The sequence below is a fragment of the Haliotis cracherodii genome, unplaced genomic scaffold, assembly GCF_022045235.1.
Source record: "Haliotis cracherodii isolate W230 unplaced genomic scaffold, xgHalCrac1.p SCAF_1, whole genome shotgun sequence".
NCBI classification, from domain to species: Eukaryota; Metazoa; Mollusca; class Gastropoda; order Lepetellida; family Haliotidae; genus Haliotis; species Haliotis cracherodii.
Genome location: NW_027266264.1, coordinates 32,036,929 through 32,056,175, shown reverse-complemented (window position 1 = coordinate 32,056,175; position 19,247 = coordinate 32,036,929). Strand labels below are relative to the sequence as shown.

The window sequence follows — 19,247 nt, the reverse complement described above, 5'->3', positions numbered from 1 at the left end:
TTTGGAGTTTAGTGATTACTCTGTCGATTTTTTTTTGATGGATGGAGAATTTTTGGTTTGGTTAGTGGTTTGCTGAGTACTTTTTTTATTTGGCTATTTGAGTTTAGATATAGGTTGTGCCATTTTTTGATGATTCTTTGCTTGTTTACGCTTTTAATTTCTGATTTTGAGATAGGTAAGTTTAAGCTTATTTCTGGGATTTTGAGTGATAGTTTAGCTGCCTTATCGGCGTTTTCATTACCGTATATTCCTACGTGGGCGGGTATCCACAAGAAGGTTATTTGTTTGCCTGACTTAGTTAGGTCGTTGGAGGTTTTAAGTATTTGATTTATTAATTTAGGTCGTTTTTTTTGGTATTTTTGTTTTGGAGGGCTTGTGTAGTCCACTATGAATCCGAAGCGTTACACCTATGCCTGTTATAAAATGTTACAGTCACACGATGCGATTGGGGCTTTGAACTGGGTTTCACATGTCAGGATGTTGTTATTTCAAACAGGTTTTGGTTATGTCTGGATTGCTCAGGATTGTGGAAACACGAAGGGTTTCATAACTATGTTTAAACAGAGATGTGTAGATATGGAGATACAGAAATGGTTTCAAAAGATTACCAGCTCACATTTCCTGTCACATTATAATTCATACAAATCATTACTAGCGCCAGAGATGTATATCACATCGGGTGTTTTAGATAAAGACTTGATCTGTGTATTTGCTAAGTTCCGCACTCTTTCGCATAGTTTGAAAATACAAAAACTGCGTTATAGTAAAAATAATGCGAAAACAAATGTTGATCAGCTGATGCTATACTGTGACCAGTGTGATGAATTAGTTGTAGAGGACGAGTACCATTTTGTACTAGTCTGTTCATACTATAAGCAAAGTAGAAACACATTTATTCCACAGTATTACCATAAACATCCTTCTCGTCAAAAATTAATTGAACTAATGTCCTCTACAACACATTCAACAATCAAAGGTCTTGCTTTGTACCTAAAGAGAAATTTGAAAAACACAAGAAACAAACAAACATAATTATGTAGTATGTATTACGTCACATATTATGGAAACATTGTAAATCAACTGTGTGAGATCCACAAATAAGTTAGATATAAATGTATTGTACTCTGGGCCACGAGGCCTCCAATACTGAAATAAAGAATCTTGAATCTTGTAGTCCACTTAGGGAGTCGGTAAGTATTAGGATTTTTTTTGTGGTTTTTGGATTCTTGATTATGGAGGGCTGAGTCCATGCCCATTAGTTCTGCCGTAAATATTGATTGGTTGTTTGGGAGTCGGAAGGATTGTGTGGTTTTAGTTGGTTGTGTGGTATGGACTCCGAAACCTGTGTTTGGAGGTCGGATCTGAAGATCCATCCGTGTAAATGTGACACCAATTTGGCCAATTTTCGTGTATGTATGCTAGTGTGGTGGTTTTAGCTATGTTTGGGTCGGTTTGTTTATTTATTTGGCTAGCTAGTGTTGTGTCTATTTTGGGTATTTTAAGTTTAGGGGTGAAAATATTTGATTGTTTGCAGTTTTGTTTAAGATTTTTAATTTGGTGTTCATTTAGGTAGTTTGTTATTCTTTGGGATATTGGGGTAAGTGAGGGGTGTTTACGAGCTAGAGCTTGGTTTTGGGGGCTGATATTTTGGTTTATTAAGTTTTGGAAGAGAGGGTTTGATTGGGAAGCGGCCCAGAAATTTAAGCTTAGCTGTTCCCTGCGTAGACTTAGTGGCATTGTCATGGACTTCAATAAACCTGGTAATATAAGTTCGTGACCCGACATATTCGTGTCGCCGTGACCTCACAAAGCTCATCCAAGGGCGCAGATGCAGGAGAGAGACAGACTAGGCGATTTAGCAGGGCAAGCAGAGGTGCTCTGGGGAGAACGCTCGGGGATCTGGGTTAATTAGTACTCAAAACACCCGAAAATTTTGCAACTGGAATTATTTTTAACGCCATTTCCTTCCGTTTGGAGGGGCTGTCGGGTAGCCTAGTGGCGAAAGCGTTCGCCCGTCACATGGGTACAGTGTGTGAAGATCATTTCTAGTGTCCCCCGTCGTGGTATTGCTGGAATGTTGGTAAAAGCGGCGTAAAACCATACTCACTCACTCCTTCAGTTAGGAGGTTGATTAGTGATATTTTAAATGTTAAAAATATTGTCAATTTAGTCTGCGAGACTCAAAGTCCCCAGAAATTTGTTAAGTTGAGTCTGAGATTAGACATCTCAAATTATTGTCTAGAGTAGACCGTAGTCTACTGTCTTTCAGCAGCGTGGTTGACGACATACATTGTATATTCAATGGTGAATAAAGGCTTAAACCATTACTACAGACGACAACCATTGTTTTAAAAGCAGACAGCGAGTCACATGCTTTATTGTATAATGACTGTCGTCTCGTCTCTCTAGTTACCGCCGACCCCCTACATGACTGAGCACACGTGTAACATGTACTCAGCTGTGGCTCAGGGGCCCGTTCCACAAAGCGAGCTTAGTGCTAAGACGATCGTTACTCCCATGCTTCAACGTAGACTTTAACGACAATAGCAACTCTCAGAAAGAAATTGAATCGTAACACAATGGACCTGCAGAGACCATAACTTGATATTGGTAGACATGTGCATATGGTCTCTCGACAAGGCGTTATAAGACTCTTTCTGACCCACAGGATCCACAATTTACAGCTCATATCACCTTCTACGTATGTAGTTTAGATGGAGCTCCCATCACCTTCTATGTCTGTAGTTCATCGGGAGCTCCCATCACCTTCTATGTCTGTAGGTCATCGGGAGCTCCCATCACCTTCTATGTCTGTAGGTCATCGGGAGCTCCCATCACCTTCTATGTCTGTAGTTCACCGGGAGCTCCCATCACCTTCCATGTCTGTAGTTCACCGGGAGCTCCCATCACCTTCTATGGCTGTAGTTCACCGGGAGCTCCCATCACCTTCTATGTCTGTAGTTCATCGGGAGCTCCCATCACCTTCTATTTATGTATAGTTCACCTGGACCTCCCATCACCTTCTATGTATGTAAAGTTCATCGGGAGCTCCCATCAACTTCTATGTATGTATAGTTCACCGGGAGCTCCCATCACCTTCTATGTATGTATAGTTCATCGGGAGCTCCCATCACCTTCTATGTCTGTAGTTCACCCGGACCTCCCATCACCTTCTATGTATGTATAGTTCATCGGGAGCTCCCATCACCTTTTATGTATGTATAGTTCATCGGGAGCTCCCATCACCTTTTATGTATGTATAGTTCATCGGGAGCTCCCATCACCTTCTATGTATGTATAGTTCATCGGGAGCTCCCATCACCTTCTATGGCTGTAGTTCACCGGGAGCTCCCATCACCTTCTATTTATGTATAGTTCACCTGGACCTCCCATCACCTTCTATGTATGTAAAGTTCATCGGGAGCTCCCATCAACTTCTATGTATGTATAGTTCACCGGGAGCTCCCATCACCTTCTATGTATGTATAGTTCATCGGGAGCTCCCATCACCTTCTATGTCTGTAGTTCACCCGGACCTCCCATCACCTTCTATGTATGTATAGTTCATCGGGAGCTCCCATCACCTTTTATGTATGTATAGTTCATCGGGAGCTCCCATCACCTTTTATGTATGTATAGTTCATCGGGAGCTCCCATCACCTTCTATGTATGTATAGTTCATCGGGAGCTCCCATCACCTTCTATGGCTGTAGTTCACCGGGAGCTCCCATCACCTTCTATTTATGTATAGTTCATCGGGAGCTCCCATCACCTTTTATGTATGTATAGTTCATCGGGAGCTCCCATCACCTTCTATGTATGTATAGTTCATCGGGAGCTCCCATCACCTTCTATGTCTGTAGTTCACCCGGACCTCCCATCACCTTCTATGTATGTATAGTTCATCGGGAGCTCCCATCACCTTTTATGTATGTATAGTTCATCGGGAGCTCCCATCACCTTCTATGTATGTATAGTTCACCGGGAGCTCCCATCACCTTCTATGTATGTATAGTTCATCGGGAGCTCCCATCACCTTTTATGTATGTATAGTTCATCGGGAGCTCCCATCACCTTTTATGTATGTATAGTTCATCGGGAGCTCCCATCACCTTCTATGTATGTATAGTTCATCGGGAGCTCCCATCACCTTCTATGGCTGTAGTTCACCGGGAGCTCCCATCACCTTCTATTTATGTATAGTTCATCGGGAGCTCCCATCACCTTTTATGTATGTATAGTTCATCGGGAGCTCCCATCACCTTCTATGTATGTATAGTTCATCGGGAGCTCCCATCACCTTCTATGTCTGTAGTTCACCCGGACCTCCCATCACCTTCTATGTATGTATAGTTCATCGGGAGCTCCCATCACCTTTTATGTATGTATAGTTCATCGGGAGCTCCCATCACCTTCTATGTATGTATAGTTCACCGGGAGCTCCCATCACCTTCTATGTATGTATAGTTCATCGGGAGCTCCCATCACCTTCTATGTCTGTAGTTCACCCGGACCTCCCATCACCTTCTATGTATGTATAGTTCATCGGGAGCTCCCATCACCTTTTATGTATGTATAGTTCATCGGGAGCTCCCATCACCTTCTATGTATGTATAGTTCATCGGGAGCTCCCATCAACTTCTATGTATGTATAGTTCATCGGGAGCTCCCATCAACTTCTATGTATGTATAGTTCATCGGGAGCTCCCATCACCTTCTATGTATGTATAGTTCACCGGGAGCTCCCATCACCTTCTATGTATGTATAGTTCACCGGGAGCTCCCATCACCTTCTATGTATGTATAGTTCATCGGGAGCTCCCATCACCTTCTATGTATATGTATAGTTCATCGGGAGTTCCCATCACCTTCTATGTATGTATAGTTCACTGGGAGCTCCCATTACGTCTGCTTTATACGCTCTATAATTGTACTCGCGAATAATTCCTCCTAAAGTCGACAATGAACAGAAATACTAATGTAATTGTTATTTTATTTCAGTTGACAATGCGCAATATTCGCAGTGGAATAATTCATGTTCGAAAATATGATATGCGAGGATATATCTGTATAATCTAGTAACATTAACGGCAACATAATTCGAGTCACAAATACCGAAAACCAAATAGAGTTTCCACTGTTTAAAGACGAAATGTCTCTGATAATTAGCAAAATCTCATCACACTCCAATAAATCTCATTGCTTTCGGACCGAGGAAATTGCAACTAATTATCTTGAAATTTCAAGAAAAAATCAAATGGCCCTAAAAGGCTTCCGTATAGCCTGTCATACCCTGAAACAAATGTCGCATACAGCCCATGCAAGTCTATAATATATTTGGGAATGAAAATAGAGTCTCTTGGCTCCTTAATATTATTTAATGAAAATATTAACTTTTTAAAATATAGAATATGTTCATTTCAGATCTAGAGACTAGATGTCTAGTATGGAACCTGAACGTTCAAAACGAAAAGAATAATGAAAATTGAAAATATTGCAAATAAAATTACTGACTCGGTCTTGTTTCGGTGTGTTTTAAGAGGAACAAATTATGAAAAAAATCACATAAAATAGTAAATTACAATGGTCACGAATCATTCTCTGAATATGTATTTTTTATCTTCAGAACGCCGGCTGTGTGCCGAAAACGAGAACAGACGACGACAGTCGTTCTTTAATCAGTGTTACATAAACATATCACCCATTGCATAAATGTGATCAAAAATTATGTGTATATATCTATTATGTATTGTATTAATCATGTTGTTGTGCATATCGCTGCAGAGATTATCGTATATTGCAAGAACATTCTCTCAGGATAATAAAGACTATATCATATCTAATCTTAAATTTACTGAAGATCCTCTCAAAAGACAAGTATTGTTAAAATAATGTAATGATGGATTCAAGAAGTTTGTTGAATCGAATTGTGTACAATGTACATGAGACTGTGGAAATAGAGCAAACACTTCGTCAAGGAGAATTTTAGACCTGTGTCACTTTTGTATTCATTCAAAACCTTTTCCTACAATACCATACCAAATGTTAAGAAAATGCCTCCTGCATAATAGATAAATGATATTGTCAAATTCTGTCGTGTTCTGTAAAAACGCTTGTAAGTGTGTTTCATTTTCTAGGTTCCCATGGTCATAAGACAAACATCGCTTAACGGATCTTCGTAAACAAAGAGTACCAGTACGTTAAAATACGGTAACTATATCATTTGCAAGGCCCGAATGGATTGATTTTATCGCCAGTCACTGCAAGGAATCGCTGAGCTTGTCAAGCTGCATGATCGGCAGTTGCCAGTACAAAAACAACTGTCTTCCTCGTTGTGGACACACAACCAAGCTGCCGTCACTAATACTATGCTGCGCCCAGTACAATCGATGTATGCGCCTAAGATGAGCTGCATTGTGATCCGCGAGCAGGCTGTGTACAACTAACTAAGTATGTGTAAACAAACCTTTGCGTGTGAAGTTGCGCAGGGCATTTACGGAGCTTAGCCGCTGGTTAACCTGAAACCGATCCGAGATGAGTACTATGAGCCTATGACCAGCGAGCGATCCGAAGGTAACATTGCTCCGCGGAAGGATCCGAAATTTTCTTGCTCGGTATCTGGATCCGATGGAACAGCTGCTCAACAAACGGCCGGTCGCTCGTGCACGGTTTCCCGGGCGGACCCCGGCGCGTATCATCTGACAGTGAGCTGACGCCACGCGCACTGAGGTGGGATCCGATATTATCGGGGAGGAAACGTTGGGTGTAAGGAAAAGGGCGGAAGTTACACATCTCACTCCGCACTGGAGATTAGGAGCATATCTCAGGTTGGCAACGTTTCTCAGCTGAGATCGACCTACTCAAATCACGACGGCAACTCGCGGACATGTTGAGTGGGTCGTCATATCTCATGTGAAAGGATAGCGATGCTATATATATTCCAGTCGAAAAGAGACCTCTTCCCTCTGTGAGCAAACTCTCCACTGGATCTTCCCAAAAATATTATTAATATGTGCGTGTAAATTTGAAAGAATATTATTGTGCAGGTGATATTTTAAATAAGGTTCACAAAAATATGATATCCCAAAAATATATTCAAAGATGGAAACTAGATCTTGCCTTTAACATAACGGAAAAATATTGGCTAATGATTAATCGTCGCCGTCACAAATATAATGTGTCCTCAAAACAAAAATGGTTCCAATACAGTATTATTCAAAGAATTATACCAACAAACGAGTTGCTGTATAGAATGGAATATAAAGAATCATTTCTTTGCCAAATGTTGTAAACGAGAAAAACAAACATTAATGCACATGTTCTTTGATTCTGAAATTGTAAAACAAGTCTGGAACAACCTTGCAAAATGGATCAACGGCAAAACTAGTAGTATAGAGCTAGAATTTTCAAAATTGACAGTTTTATTAGGATATCAAGAAAAACGAAATGATGTTTTAAATCATATTATAACTGTAACAAAGCAAAACACATTGAAATCAAACATTTCCGAATCCCTACCAAATTTCGAACACATCAAACAAGAAATAACCAACTCATATCACATCGACAGAAAAATAATATTCACAATGTAAATAAATACACCAGTTCATAACATTTTGGTCACTCTGTCACCATCTATTCGAATAAACCCACGAACTTACACAATTCCAACAAAGATATCTTGCTATCCGGACACTGGAATAGTTTTGTTTGTTATTATCCATAGATATACTTTGTAACTTGTATGTATTTGAGTATGTCTGTGAACTATATTCTTAAACTTATTGTTTGTGTACTCAAAAAAAAGAAAGAAAATAATTGAAAAAGGATATTCGGTGGAAACTTGATTCCTTGAAGACGAGATTGGAAGGCCATGAAATCGGACCTGTGTACTTATTCCGACAGTGCTTCCTACTTTCTTTAAGTGTGAATGTATAAATACATACTTATTTCACTGAGTGAATTTGCAAATTAATTTGCAATAAATAATAATGAAATAAAGAAAATACAGCAATGTGTACGCCATATTATTATTCTCTCATAATCCGGTAAGGCACCGGCATGAGTGAATTCGACAAAAATTCGCACGTCTCATTAGGGGATTGGTGAAAATTCTGTTGGTCAATGCACTCAGATACAAAAACAAATAAGTTTTATCACATACATGTATTGTTACTGAAATCTGATTTATATATACTTTCAATGTTATGGACAACATGGTTTTTACAGGCTGATCAACCAATCATATTACTGTACACAAAGACAAACTCAGATCGATGCCGTTGTAAAGTGAGTCCAAAGAAAGTCACAGCGCAAACTTTCTTTCAAAATTCTGCTATATCCCTTCTGGCGACTTAAAATAATCACTTTATTTTTGTCACGTTTTGCAAAGAACAAACAAATGCTGGGCTGAATGTGAATTTGGTTAAAGCCCGCGGAATCTTAAACCTTTGCATCGGTGCACGCCTAGTAAAAAGTCTACACAACTGACCGCGAGTTGTTATTAAGTAAGTAGATAGGAATATCATAATATCTATGTATGTAAGGCATCTACTATAATAATGCTTCATCCAACAACACATGACCGGCCCATCACCTCATCACGAACTGGCATCACGTGGTGTCATTAACAACCCATTTCAACAACACACTACCACCAAAACATCCTTATCCCACGACCCTGCTGGTGACAACGAAACAAGCGTCTTCCATTGATATCGTTTGTCACCCTGTTTGATATTTTATTTATTAGTTTTTTGCGTATATTGCCATCTTGGCTACATAAACCATTTCCACTTACCCATAGACTAACTAGTCCCAGAAATAAAGTTATCTTGTTTAAACAAAAATATATACATACGAAATAACACTAAAATCCAAATGGAGATTTAAACAATGCCTAATTTCAGGCTGAGGCAATCAAGACTTGCCAAATCATTCAAGACTTGAGATGGACTCCTTTTTTAATATATTTTCTAGGGTCTGGGCGACAGACTAGCCTTCCCAGTTGATGGTCATTTGCTTCAAGAGTGTATTATTAGCACCTGAGATGCGTTGCTTTGAAAGAATAACCTCTATATTACGATAGTTCTTGTTTATAAGTCTGTCCTTCAGTCCGACCTGAGAAAATGAACGTTCATGAAACACTAAAGGGAGTAATTAGTGTCGTACATTATATTGTTACCGAGAACCGACAAGAAATAACTTAATTCATGTAGATTTTTAAATGTACATTATCTACCAACAGCCGATAAAACAACCGATAATATAAGAATGGTGGTTGTACAAGTTATTTATGGGGAGCACTGTGTCAAACGAGGGCCTTAAACCTCCGCAATGATTGCTCCCACAACCTATGGAATTTTCCACTTGGAAATTCCCCACGACGGCAATGTTTTCATTCACCCAGTTGTCATCGGTCAGAGAGGGTGACCGACTTGAGCGCTATCTTAACAACAACAACAACACTGCAGCTAACAAACTGTAACATAAACATTGTTCCGGATTTGAAGAAGTAACAAACAAGAATGCTCACACAACTGGATAAATTCATTACTGCACGGGAACTTTTAGAAAACGGGCGGCTGTCATTAGGTGATATTGTCGAAATCGATCGCATCATATATTCGCATTGGGTACTCTACATCGGCGAAGACGATGTTGTTCATGTCGCAGGACCTGATTCAGACATTCCATCTTCTCAAGCCAGTGTGATCAAATGCAAACTAAGGGATGTTGCAGGTAGCAGTTTAGTCCGAATAAACAACAAACTAGTTCCCGCTCGTGAGCGCGGCTTCGCGTCATTGCCTTGTGACGTCACAGTGAGCAGGGCCCGTGGCATGGTGGGCTCGATTGTGACACATAATTTAATGACAAGGAACAGTGAACATTTTGTTACAAGTTGGAAATATGGCGTTTGTTGGAGTGACCAGGTTTGTGTTTTATCTCAATGTTTGTTGAAATATGGATGGTATAGATAAAAGGTATTCACATACTACTGCATTATCATGATTATTATATTTTATCACACTCAGTATGGTTTTTCCCCGAACAATGTGATTAAGGTTTTGCTTGTTTGCTCTAGGCAATATTCCAGAAATATAAATAGAAGGCAGTCATTGAATCATAAAGTCTGGATCAGACAATCCTGTGATAGATATTATAAGTAACGATCCACGCCTTTGGGGTACAATGACACAATAAAACAAGCTACTATGCCTGACCACCTGATCCCTAGACCCGTGAAGATCCAGTGTAGAAAAGGTCTTCAGCAACCCATGCTTGCTGTAAAAGGCGACTAACGGGATCGGGTTGTCAGGCTCACTGATTTGGTTGATGCATGTGATCCACCCCAATTGCTTGGATCGGTGCTCATGATGTCAGTCACAGGATTGGCTGGTCCAGATTTGATTAATTACAGACCTCCATCATATAGCTGAAATACTGCTGAGTGCGGTGTTAAACAACAAACAAACAACAGATGGAAGAACATATGTAATATATTGTTGTAGCTATCACAATACATGATCATTATCACCATAAATTGCAATACGAAAGTCAGGCCAATACCCATCACTATAAAATATACACATGATGTAAAGGTTGGATTTTGCTCATATCACCATGGTTACAATGCCTCTTAAAGAAACTAGCCTAACAGCTGAAACTTTAAAGAATTTGATTAAAAAAACGTCAATGTGTACCAGTGTTACAACATTTTCCTCTATTTATCTTGTTTGTTGTGTACATGTGGTTTTAACCATGTTAACCCACTTGAGGCTCATCTGTTTGCCCAGTGCTTACCTCTCTGTTAAGATGTGGGTCATTTTAAAAATCTAATAGGTTATCGTGTTAGGTAAAAATAGCTCAGCCAATATATGAACTTGTTTGTTTCCAGTTTGATATCAGAAGATGTCCTATTCTGTGTCCGAGGGAGATGTAACCCAAGGTTGATATTCTCTGATGGACAGTGTTATCAATGTGATAAACCTATCCGATAAACTTGGTATCACTGTCCGATAAATGTGCAATTAATGGAAATAATGTCAGCTATCAGGAACTACTTTAAGTAAGCTCTATACATCGATGCAATGTTGACCTGGTCTTGGAACATTTGCCTAATGTAACTTGTAAGCAATAGGTTTAGATAAGGTTTTTTACGTGATGTATGGGTGTTAGTGTAAATTATTTGGTATTGTCAGAGGCCGACTAGCATTGTCTTCATATATAGTTACTTATTATTTCCATAATAGAATTAGTCATTTGATATATAATTACGACCATGGTGAAACTGAAATAGACTTTGATAATAATTTCTGTTTGGGCTGAGGTATGCAGGCTACGTTTTGATAAATACCCTGGGCCTTTTTCTCTAAGTTAGCTTAATTTTGAGTCTAAATTTGTTATGACACGAAGTAGCTGTCCTATCAAATTACACTCTGTGCTTGACAAGTTAGTGCTGCAGAGACGGAGATGGTGGAGGCACAAGCAAAGCTTTGGTTGCCAGGGTATTTGTCATATAGAATGGAAATACACTATTATCAAGGATGCACAGCTGTTAAGTTCACCATCATGTCATGCCAAATAGACATATTTTTTACAACACTTTTTAAAACAATTTCATTCCCTTCCTATTACTAAAACACTTAAAATCAGCATGGTCAAAGTTTGAAATGGGTTGCTTTTCTAAACATGATTCTACACAATTATTAAATTAATGAATGTTTTCATTTGCTGACCTCATTCTCTCTTTATGTTGCTGTAATATTGCAATATGCTTGTGAGTTGTGAACCATATGGCTGTCAGGTCATGTTATTGACATGAAATATGACTCATCTGGTACAGGTGTGACACTGCACGACATATCCAGGTCACGAAAGAGGCAACATGTGTTATGACCTGCTTTTGAATTGATGGAAAGTAGGCTATGATAAAACGCCTTTCAGAGCATAGTGTTAATATTGTATCATGGGTAGTGGCACACCATGATTCTCAGCAATCAGTGTTTGAAATAAACTTGAAAGCAATCAGCTCTTTGTCTTAAGCGGAATATTAGAAGGTGAAGGTTTAGTGGATACCAAGATTCATATGCTATAGCAGCAAAAGGGTTAGCTCGTCACGCCCCAAACCTGGGGTTGATACCATTTTCTTTTGGCAGTTATATTCTCACTACCTGCCCCCATATTTCTTGTGACCAATGTGGTACCAAGACATAAAAGAAAGATAGGTGAAGCAATGTTTCAAGCAATGTGACCCGCAAAGATCCGGGGTAGAACAGGTCTTCCGCAACCCATGCTTGGCGTAAAAAGAGACTATGCTTGTTGTAAGAGGCGACTAAAGGGATCGGGTGGTCAGGCTATCTGACTTGGTTGATGCAATCCCAATCCCAATGTATCAAAATTGTGTGGATCGATGTTCATGATGTCAATCACTGGATTGTCTGGTCCAGACTCGATTGTTTACAGACCACCGTCAAAGAGCTGGAATATTGCTGAGTGCTGCATTAAACAACATACAAACAAACGTCTGTGTGTGACAATGCATGAAGCAATACAGTACAGTAGACTCATCAGTCGCCTTTCAAAGAATCATCAGTGTTGTAGTTCTGGTGTAAATAAAATTTCTTATTATCTGAAATATTTTGTCTAATTTTTTATTCATTGCAATGCCATGTCAGAGTAGTATTCGCCAACCATTTGACCACTGTAGATAAAACTTTTTTCTGTAAGAATGTGCTGACCCCCTTTCACCAAATGTCATCTGACATAGATTTTAATTGAGTGAAAGAACAGTTTCAAAGAAAGTTATGGTCATTATGTGAATAAGAAAATATAAATCTGTATTAAGACAATACTGTCGTTGGGTAAGATCTTCTTGTCTCTATATTTGTAACAATTCTGAGATGTTCACAAGTTAAGGGTTCAAGTAAGTTCACTTGATAATGAAGAATTTTTATTAAAAAAATCTTAAAATGATAATTGCATGTGATATTCACTGTATTATGTATCCTGCTCGGATCCACTTGTAGTCCAGTCTGTAAGTTTTATGTGCGCTGCCAAGTAAGACTGATGCTTTGCATGACAGTCATTACGTTTTACAGGAAGCAGCGCAGAACAGTGCAGAAGGATATCCTTGCCTAGTAACTGTTGTGGTAGAGGTTTTAGTTTCAGCCATGTTTGCACTAAGCTTGTTCACTACAGCTTGATCTCGAAGATTCTTTTGTCAAAAAATGATTGTGTTCTTTTTTATTCCAGGCTGAAGCTGCATACCAGGGTGTGTTTTCATCTTCTCCACAAACCACAGCACAAGAGGCTCATAACACAATGTTCATTGGCCTGAAGAGCTTGCTGCATTCTGCTCAGCACTCGGACCAAAGGGAGACAACTCCAACTGTTTTGACACCACCAATAAGGCCTACAGATTCAAGCTTATCAATATGGACAGGACTCAACAAGCTGTTGCACTCCCCGCCTTCTATTCAAAGGGAAGCAACTCCAGATATTTAACTGAAGCTTGTTTTAAAAATGATGGTGTTGATAATGGCATTATCTACAGACATGGTGTATTAAATTTCTCCCTGCTCAGAAAGATCTCTACATATCAAATGTGTGCAATTTTGGAATGCTCATTTGTGAAATTTATAGTTCTTACGGAACAATAATTTGTTTGTTCCTTACAGTCAAGCTATTGTACATGTAAAAGTTTCAAATTATGAATTTTTAGCTCGTGTGAACCAATGGTTGAAGTAAGCTTATGTTTTGGGCACATCTGCCTCTCCATCTAACTTTTACATATACATGTATTATATTTCCTCTGAAGCCACAATCCTGAAACTTTGCATGGACGATCCCAGTGCAAGTGTTTCTAAATGCTGCTCACAGAATCTTGATCTGGTTTTCAACATGGCAGCCATATTGTCACTTCAGTCCATTACCATGAAAGTATGTTGTATGCAGAGTTAGACTTCAACATGTCTAACATTCCTTGCCCTGCTTTGACCTTTGCGTACCCTAGAAGTAGCTGAAAGTATGATAATAATCTCAGTAATGGTGTCTCTAAATGTGCTCAGAGAATTCCAATCCATTTCAAACATGGTCACCATGGTAACCATAATTACCATAATTTTGCCCTATATTCAATATTTTCTGCATGTATCATTATGAAATTTGATTTGCAGTAAGTATGTCTGGCAGAATAACATATGATGGATATTTTGATGACCCTGCTTTGGCCTATCATGAGGGAATATGCTGTTTTGCCTGTTATTATGACCTTTTAGCCTAATATATTCCAGAAAAAGTCAGTTGAGGGACAGAGCCTTTTGGTTCTATTTTTCTGGATTTAAGGGACACCTACTCCTGAAATATATGCAAAACATATTGCTCTTCTAGTTGCACATCAAGTAATGTGCAACAGTCAGAAGGTGTGTGGGGGTGGGGGGTGACATTACCAAAGATAAAAATGATAGTTATCTGGATAATCTTGATCTCATGTTTTACTAGTCTTGGCATAGTCTTCTGATACATTGAGGAAAACCAAAAATATTTTTCTTTCTACACATTCCCAAGTAATCTTTTTCAAATTTATTTATTTGAATTATAGCACTCAAAGTTTCACCTAACTGCTCACAGATAACTTTATTTAGTGGTATGACATGATACCTAATATGGAACTAAGGCTTAAACATGCTAACAGAATTATGTGGCTTTGTGGACCCAACAAAAGAAGTACACACTGTTCATGACAAAACAAGCAGACATGAAAGCAAATACCGACTCCCGATTACTTCGATCTAATAAAAATCAGATCTTTTGCTCCAATGTGATATCTCCAGGTGAACATCTGAGCATGTCTCCGTAGGAGGTCATGTCAGGTTACATGCTAATCAGCGCAAAGACTTCGAAATTTGTGGAATGCGTGACCGAAGCATTCACACAAGCATATTTGATTCCTCTATTGCTAAAACATATTTGATCGAGCATATCCAAATGCAAAGAAATACTGACACTCCATAATATTGTTGTGCCTATTTTATATATCCTTGCATCTACACTCAAAAGGGTTACTATGAAGGTGGGTATATTTTGAGTTGGCGGTCAAAGTTCACTGGGGATTCACCTGATCCGACCTTTTGAGACGTCCTCAGATCTTCGCGCTGGCAGGTATCATATCGATGTAAAGATTTGTTTTTAATGAGATTGTGTTATTTCACAGTAGTACTCCCAACACAGTTGCAGGATTATTTTTAGACAAACCTCAAACCTACCTATGAAATGAAAGGTTTTCAGAACCATTTTTATTACGCCTAAGACAGAACTGATGCACCAGCATACTCAGGTAAAAGAAATGACATTGTGAAAACATAGCGGTTGAAATCTTATGTTTAAATATCCTAATAAACAGCATAACTCAATGATAAAATCTAGTTATTTGATTGGCTTGTGCTGTCATGTGAACTAAAACATACAAGTATGTTGTCATGGTGTGACTGCTGCCTGCTCAAGCATGATACGTTAAATAGCATTTGCTACATATTTGCATGCTTTGGTCCAGACATCTCACCCAGGTTATCATGCAAGGTTTACACTGAAGGCTAACAAAATTAATGTTGCCTTTAAACGAAGAATTATCACTGGTCTCTTGAGATTTAATTCTTAAAATAGCATCATTACTTCAATTTTATTTCTTTAACTTTCACAAGACCATATAGGGGTTTATCTAGTCCTGTCTGAGGCCAAGAATCGGAACTAAGTCTGCAGCAAATGTCTGTAAAACAATCCAAATTGAAATTAATAATATCCCAATTAGTTTTAACAAATGTTAAAGCTTTGCAGACATGGGAGACATAACTTTATAAGCCTAGTTTTATATTATTGCATAGAATTAAAGTTAAAATACCTCTGAAATTTTGAAAATTAGAACCAGAACAAGTCCCAATTTTGAACAAAATAAGGATTTTTACCAATTTGCCTGCCAAGGGCACTTAGTTTGCAATCCTAGATAAATCTGTGCCATATTTTTGTGTTTATTGTATTAACAAGATATCGCTGGCACCAAGACCTGGGCCAGACTGATAGGTTGTGTTTACAAACTGTGCCAAACAAAAACACAGTAGTTGTCTTCTGGGAGTGGTGTGTATACAGTCAATGCATTTATTACTTGTTAGCCTGGTATGCACTTTACTGCAGGTGTGGACTTGCTTTGGGTCGCACTCCGTGTGAATTTACAAAATGGCATTTCATATGTTTATTTGTTACTCAGTGATGCCTGATATTTTATGAACAAATGAATATCATGGGTATTTTTCTATGTAGGGTGTTTTTAGTTTATTGGACGGTTGAAAAACTGAATGCATTCTTTACATGTATTATTTTGTTGTTTTGAACTTTTGTTACATATTCTAACACTTACAAAACATTACATTTGCTATTATGAAACTTGATCACCTGCGAGAATCACTGCTCACCACTTCAATGTTCAAGGGGAGGCAACCCCTCGGGTGGCGTTTCAGCATATGAATTAACAGATGTGGCAGATACTGAAAATATTGAGACCATACATACATAACTATTATTCACCTAGTCTCAAGCAAGTCTACTCTTCAAAGGGTTACGGGTGATAACCCAGCTATACAAGAGTGAGTGAGTTGGGTTTAACGCCGCTTTTAACAGTATTTCAGTTATATCACGGCGTGTCAGCTTAATGTGGGAGGAAAGCCCGAAGTGATGAACGTCTCAGACGTTTACCACTTCAGTGAAACCCACGAGCACGGGCATGGTGCTGACAAACCTAGAAACATAATCGGGGCAAACCGGGATTTGAACCCACAATCATAGGTTTCTGGCATGACCAAGGGATGCAACTCTGCACAGCGAATCGCAGCGCCCTACTAGACGACTGGGCCACCCGTGCCCACCCTACATAAGATGATGCAGTTCAATATGCACAGTTGCACCCTTTAGGTGTGACACCATCCTATGATCATGGTTTTGAATCCCAAATTCACCTTATGAATGGTATGTAGGCACCATACCTGTATAGTAAAGATCTCAGACCTGCATTACTTTGAATCTTTCTGCCACATTTCACCTGACACCCTGTGATAACACTGAGATACTGTTCAAAGGGCTGAAAGAAAACTCACTCTACTGTTGATAGATCTATGCATTAAGCCTAACATGTTCACTGACAAGCAATAGATCAAATAACTGAAGTCAATCCTGCTGTCTCAAGTGAAAACCTTGAATGTAGAAGGAACTCTTTGTGTACATTGAACTTCGTAGAAAGTAGAAATAGGTCAACATATGCAAAGTCCATGTTTGAAGTGAGCTACAATGTAATGTCAGGACTGCACTGGATGATTAGAGAGAGGCTGGATAGGTTGTGTCCGAGAATATAATTAGCTATGCACTTTTGTGTTTGTATATACTCAGGTTTTCCTTGTACCACAATGATTGTGAAGTTGTTGAGTTGTGAGTGTCTTTCATATTTGTATATAGACACACAAAGGTGACAGTATATCACATATATACACCTGCTTGTGCATAATCTTATGTGTTCAGACTACATTAAGATTTGCTCATGAGGGCCTAAGCTTTCCCTTTCTTTTATGTAAAGAATGTATGTGTCATTTTTCGTGTTTATTTGAAAGCATGGACTGGTCTGTTTTCCAAGAGTGTCATTTCACATGTGATTTGTTGTTAATAATATTGTAAATATATTAATATGTACATATTGTTACTGATAAATTAATAAAATAGTAAATAGTATCCTCTTTATCTGTTGTTTTTCTCCCACAACACTGTAGGGAGTCGGGAGAAGCAATGCATGCCTTAGTGTTGCCAGCATGTGAGGAGACACTGTTGGCCCAGTCATCCCCGGTGCTGCAGTTCCCTGTGCTGAGTTGCGTCCCTTAGGCATGCAAGAAACCTTTGATGAGGGGGCACAGGTGGCCCAGTCGTCTAAGGCGCTGCGATTCACTGTGCAGAGTTGCGTCCCTTGGGCACGCCAGAAACCTATGATTGTGGGTTCAAATCCCGGTTCGCCCCGATTATGTTTCTAGGTTTGTCAGCACCATAACTGTGCTCGTGGGTTTCACCTAAGTGGTGAACGTCAAGCTTTCCTCCCACATTAAGCTGACACGCTGTGATATAACTGTAATACTGTTACAAGTGGTGTTAAACCCAACTCACTCACTCACTCACCTATGATGATGGGTAAATCCTGGTTCGCCCTTGAATGTTTGTAGGTTTGTCATCACCATACGGTGGAGTAACCAGAAAAGTGGTGAAGGTGGCAATCTTCTCACATTAAGCTGTAATTGCAGAAGTGTTCAAAGGCGCCTTAAGACTCACTCCTACCATACTCAGGTGACCAGCTGAGCCTAACTGGAGAAAAATGTGGTGTTTCGCTGTGAGAAGATGTCCCCAGTTCTTCATGTAAGCGTGAGGGGCAGCTTCAATGGGGATTGGCTGGTCTGCCATTGGTCACCTGATTGTGTGTCATTGTACCAGGACGGGGTGAGTGAGTGAGTGAGGTTTTACCCGCTTTTAGCAATATTCCATCAAAATCAGGGTGGGAAACACGGTGGGCTCAATTGGGGAATCGAACCCTGGTCTTCGGTGTGACAAGCTAACACTTTAACCACTAGGCTACCCCTGCATTGATGTACAGCATACCACTGGTTTCATTCTATTTCGGAATAGGTAGAAGGAAACAAGGAATTGACAAGGGTTGTGACAGGTAACTCGGTTCGGGTGGGTACTGAAAAGGACCCTGGTACCCACAGGACTACCCGCCTGTGGTTAGTCAAGTGATATATTGTTTAATAACAAAAATTATTTGAATTCTATGGTTACACTAAAAGTCACTAATATTCCCATTACTTTCTGACCAGTTCGTTTTATTGACCCATGTATCCTACCAGGCCGGATGCGTAAATAAAACATGTGGCTGTAATATAGCTGAAATATTGTGGACGTTCGAGCAAATGGAACTGCGTCATGAGTCATGACATATCATGTTCTACGGTACCTTCCGGACCGGAAAGCAAATATGCGCAAGACGTTATTACATCCACAAACCTCCAGATGCCCACGATAGTTTGATACAAGCGCAGACAGACATGGTTTGGAACGTCCAATACTCAGCGAGGTGCTTTCACAAGAAACGATTGGTAACTATATTCCGTGCTGGAGTGGATTGGATTCCCCAAATCGATACATTGTGTGAAGCAATCGGGTGGTGC

The 19,247-nt window shown here is 39.4% G+C and overlaps 1 protein-coding gene across 1 annotated transcript; it reads left to right on the top strand.

Moving 5' to 3' along the window:
• The first annotated feature begins 9,386 nt into the window (after positions 1–9,386).
• On the top strand, positions 9,387–17,694 carry LOC139476015 (phospholipase A and acyltransferase 3-like). The gene is made up of 2 exons (XM_071259250.1): positions 9,387–9,932; positions 13,255–17,694. Exons 1-2 carry the CDS (start codon positions 9,528–9,530, stop codon positions 13,504–13,506), a joined length of 657 nt encoding a protein of 218 aa, XP_071115351.1. The 5' UTR covers positions 9,387–9,527; the 3' UTR covers positions 13,507–17,694.
• The last annotated feature ends 1,553 nt before the right edge of the window (positions 17,695–19,247 follow it).

Bases quoted from the DNA above. Each gene is read 5' to 3' on its own strand.
- LOC139476015 (XM_071259250.1), top strand. From the start codon at position 9,528: ATGCTCACACAACTGGATAAATTCATTACTGCACGGGAACTTTTAGAA. The intron at 9,933-13,254 runs GTTTGTGTTTTA...TTTTTATTCCAG, and splicing joins GCGTTTGTTGGAGTGACCAG to GCTGAAGCTGCATACCAGGG.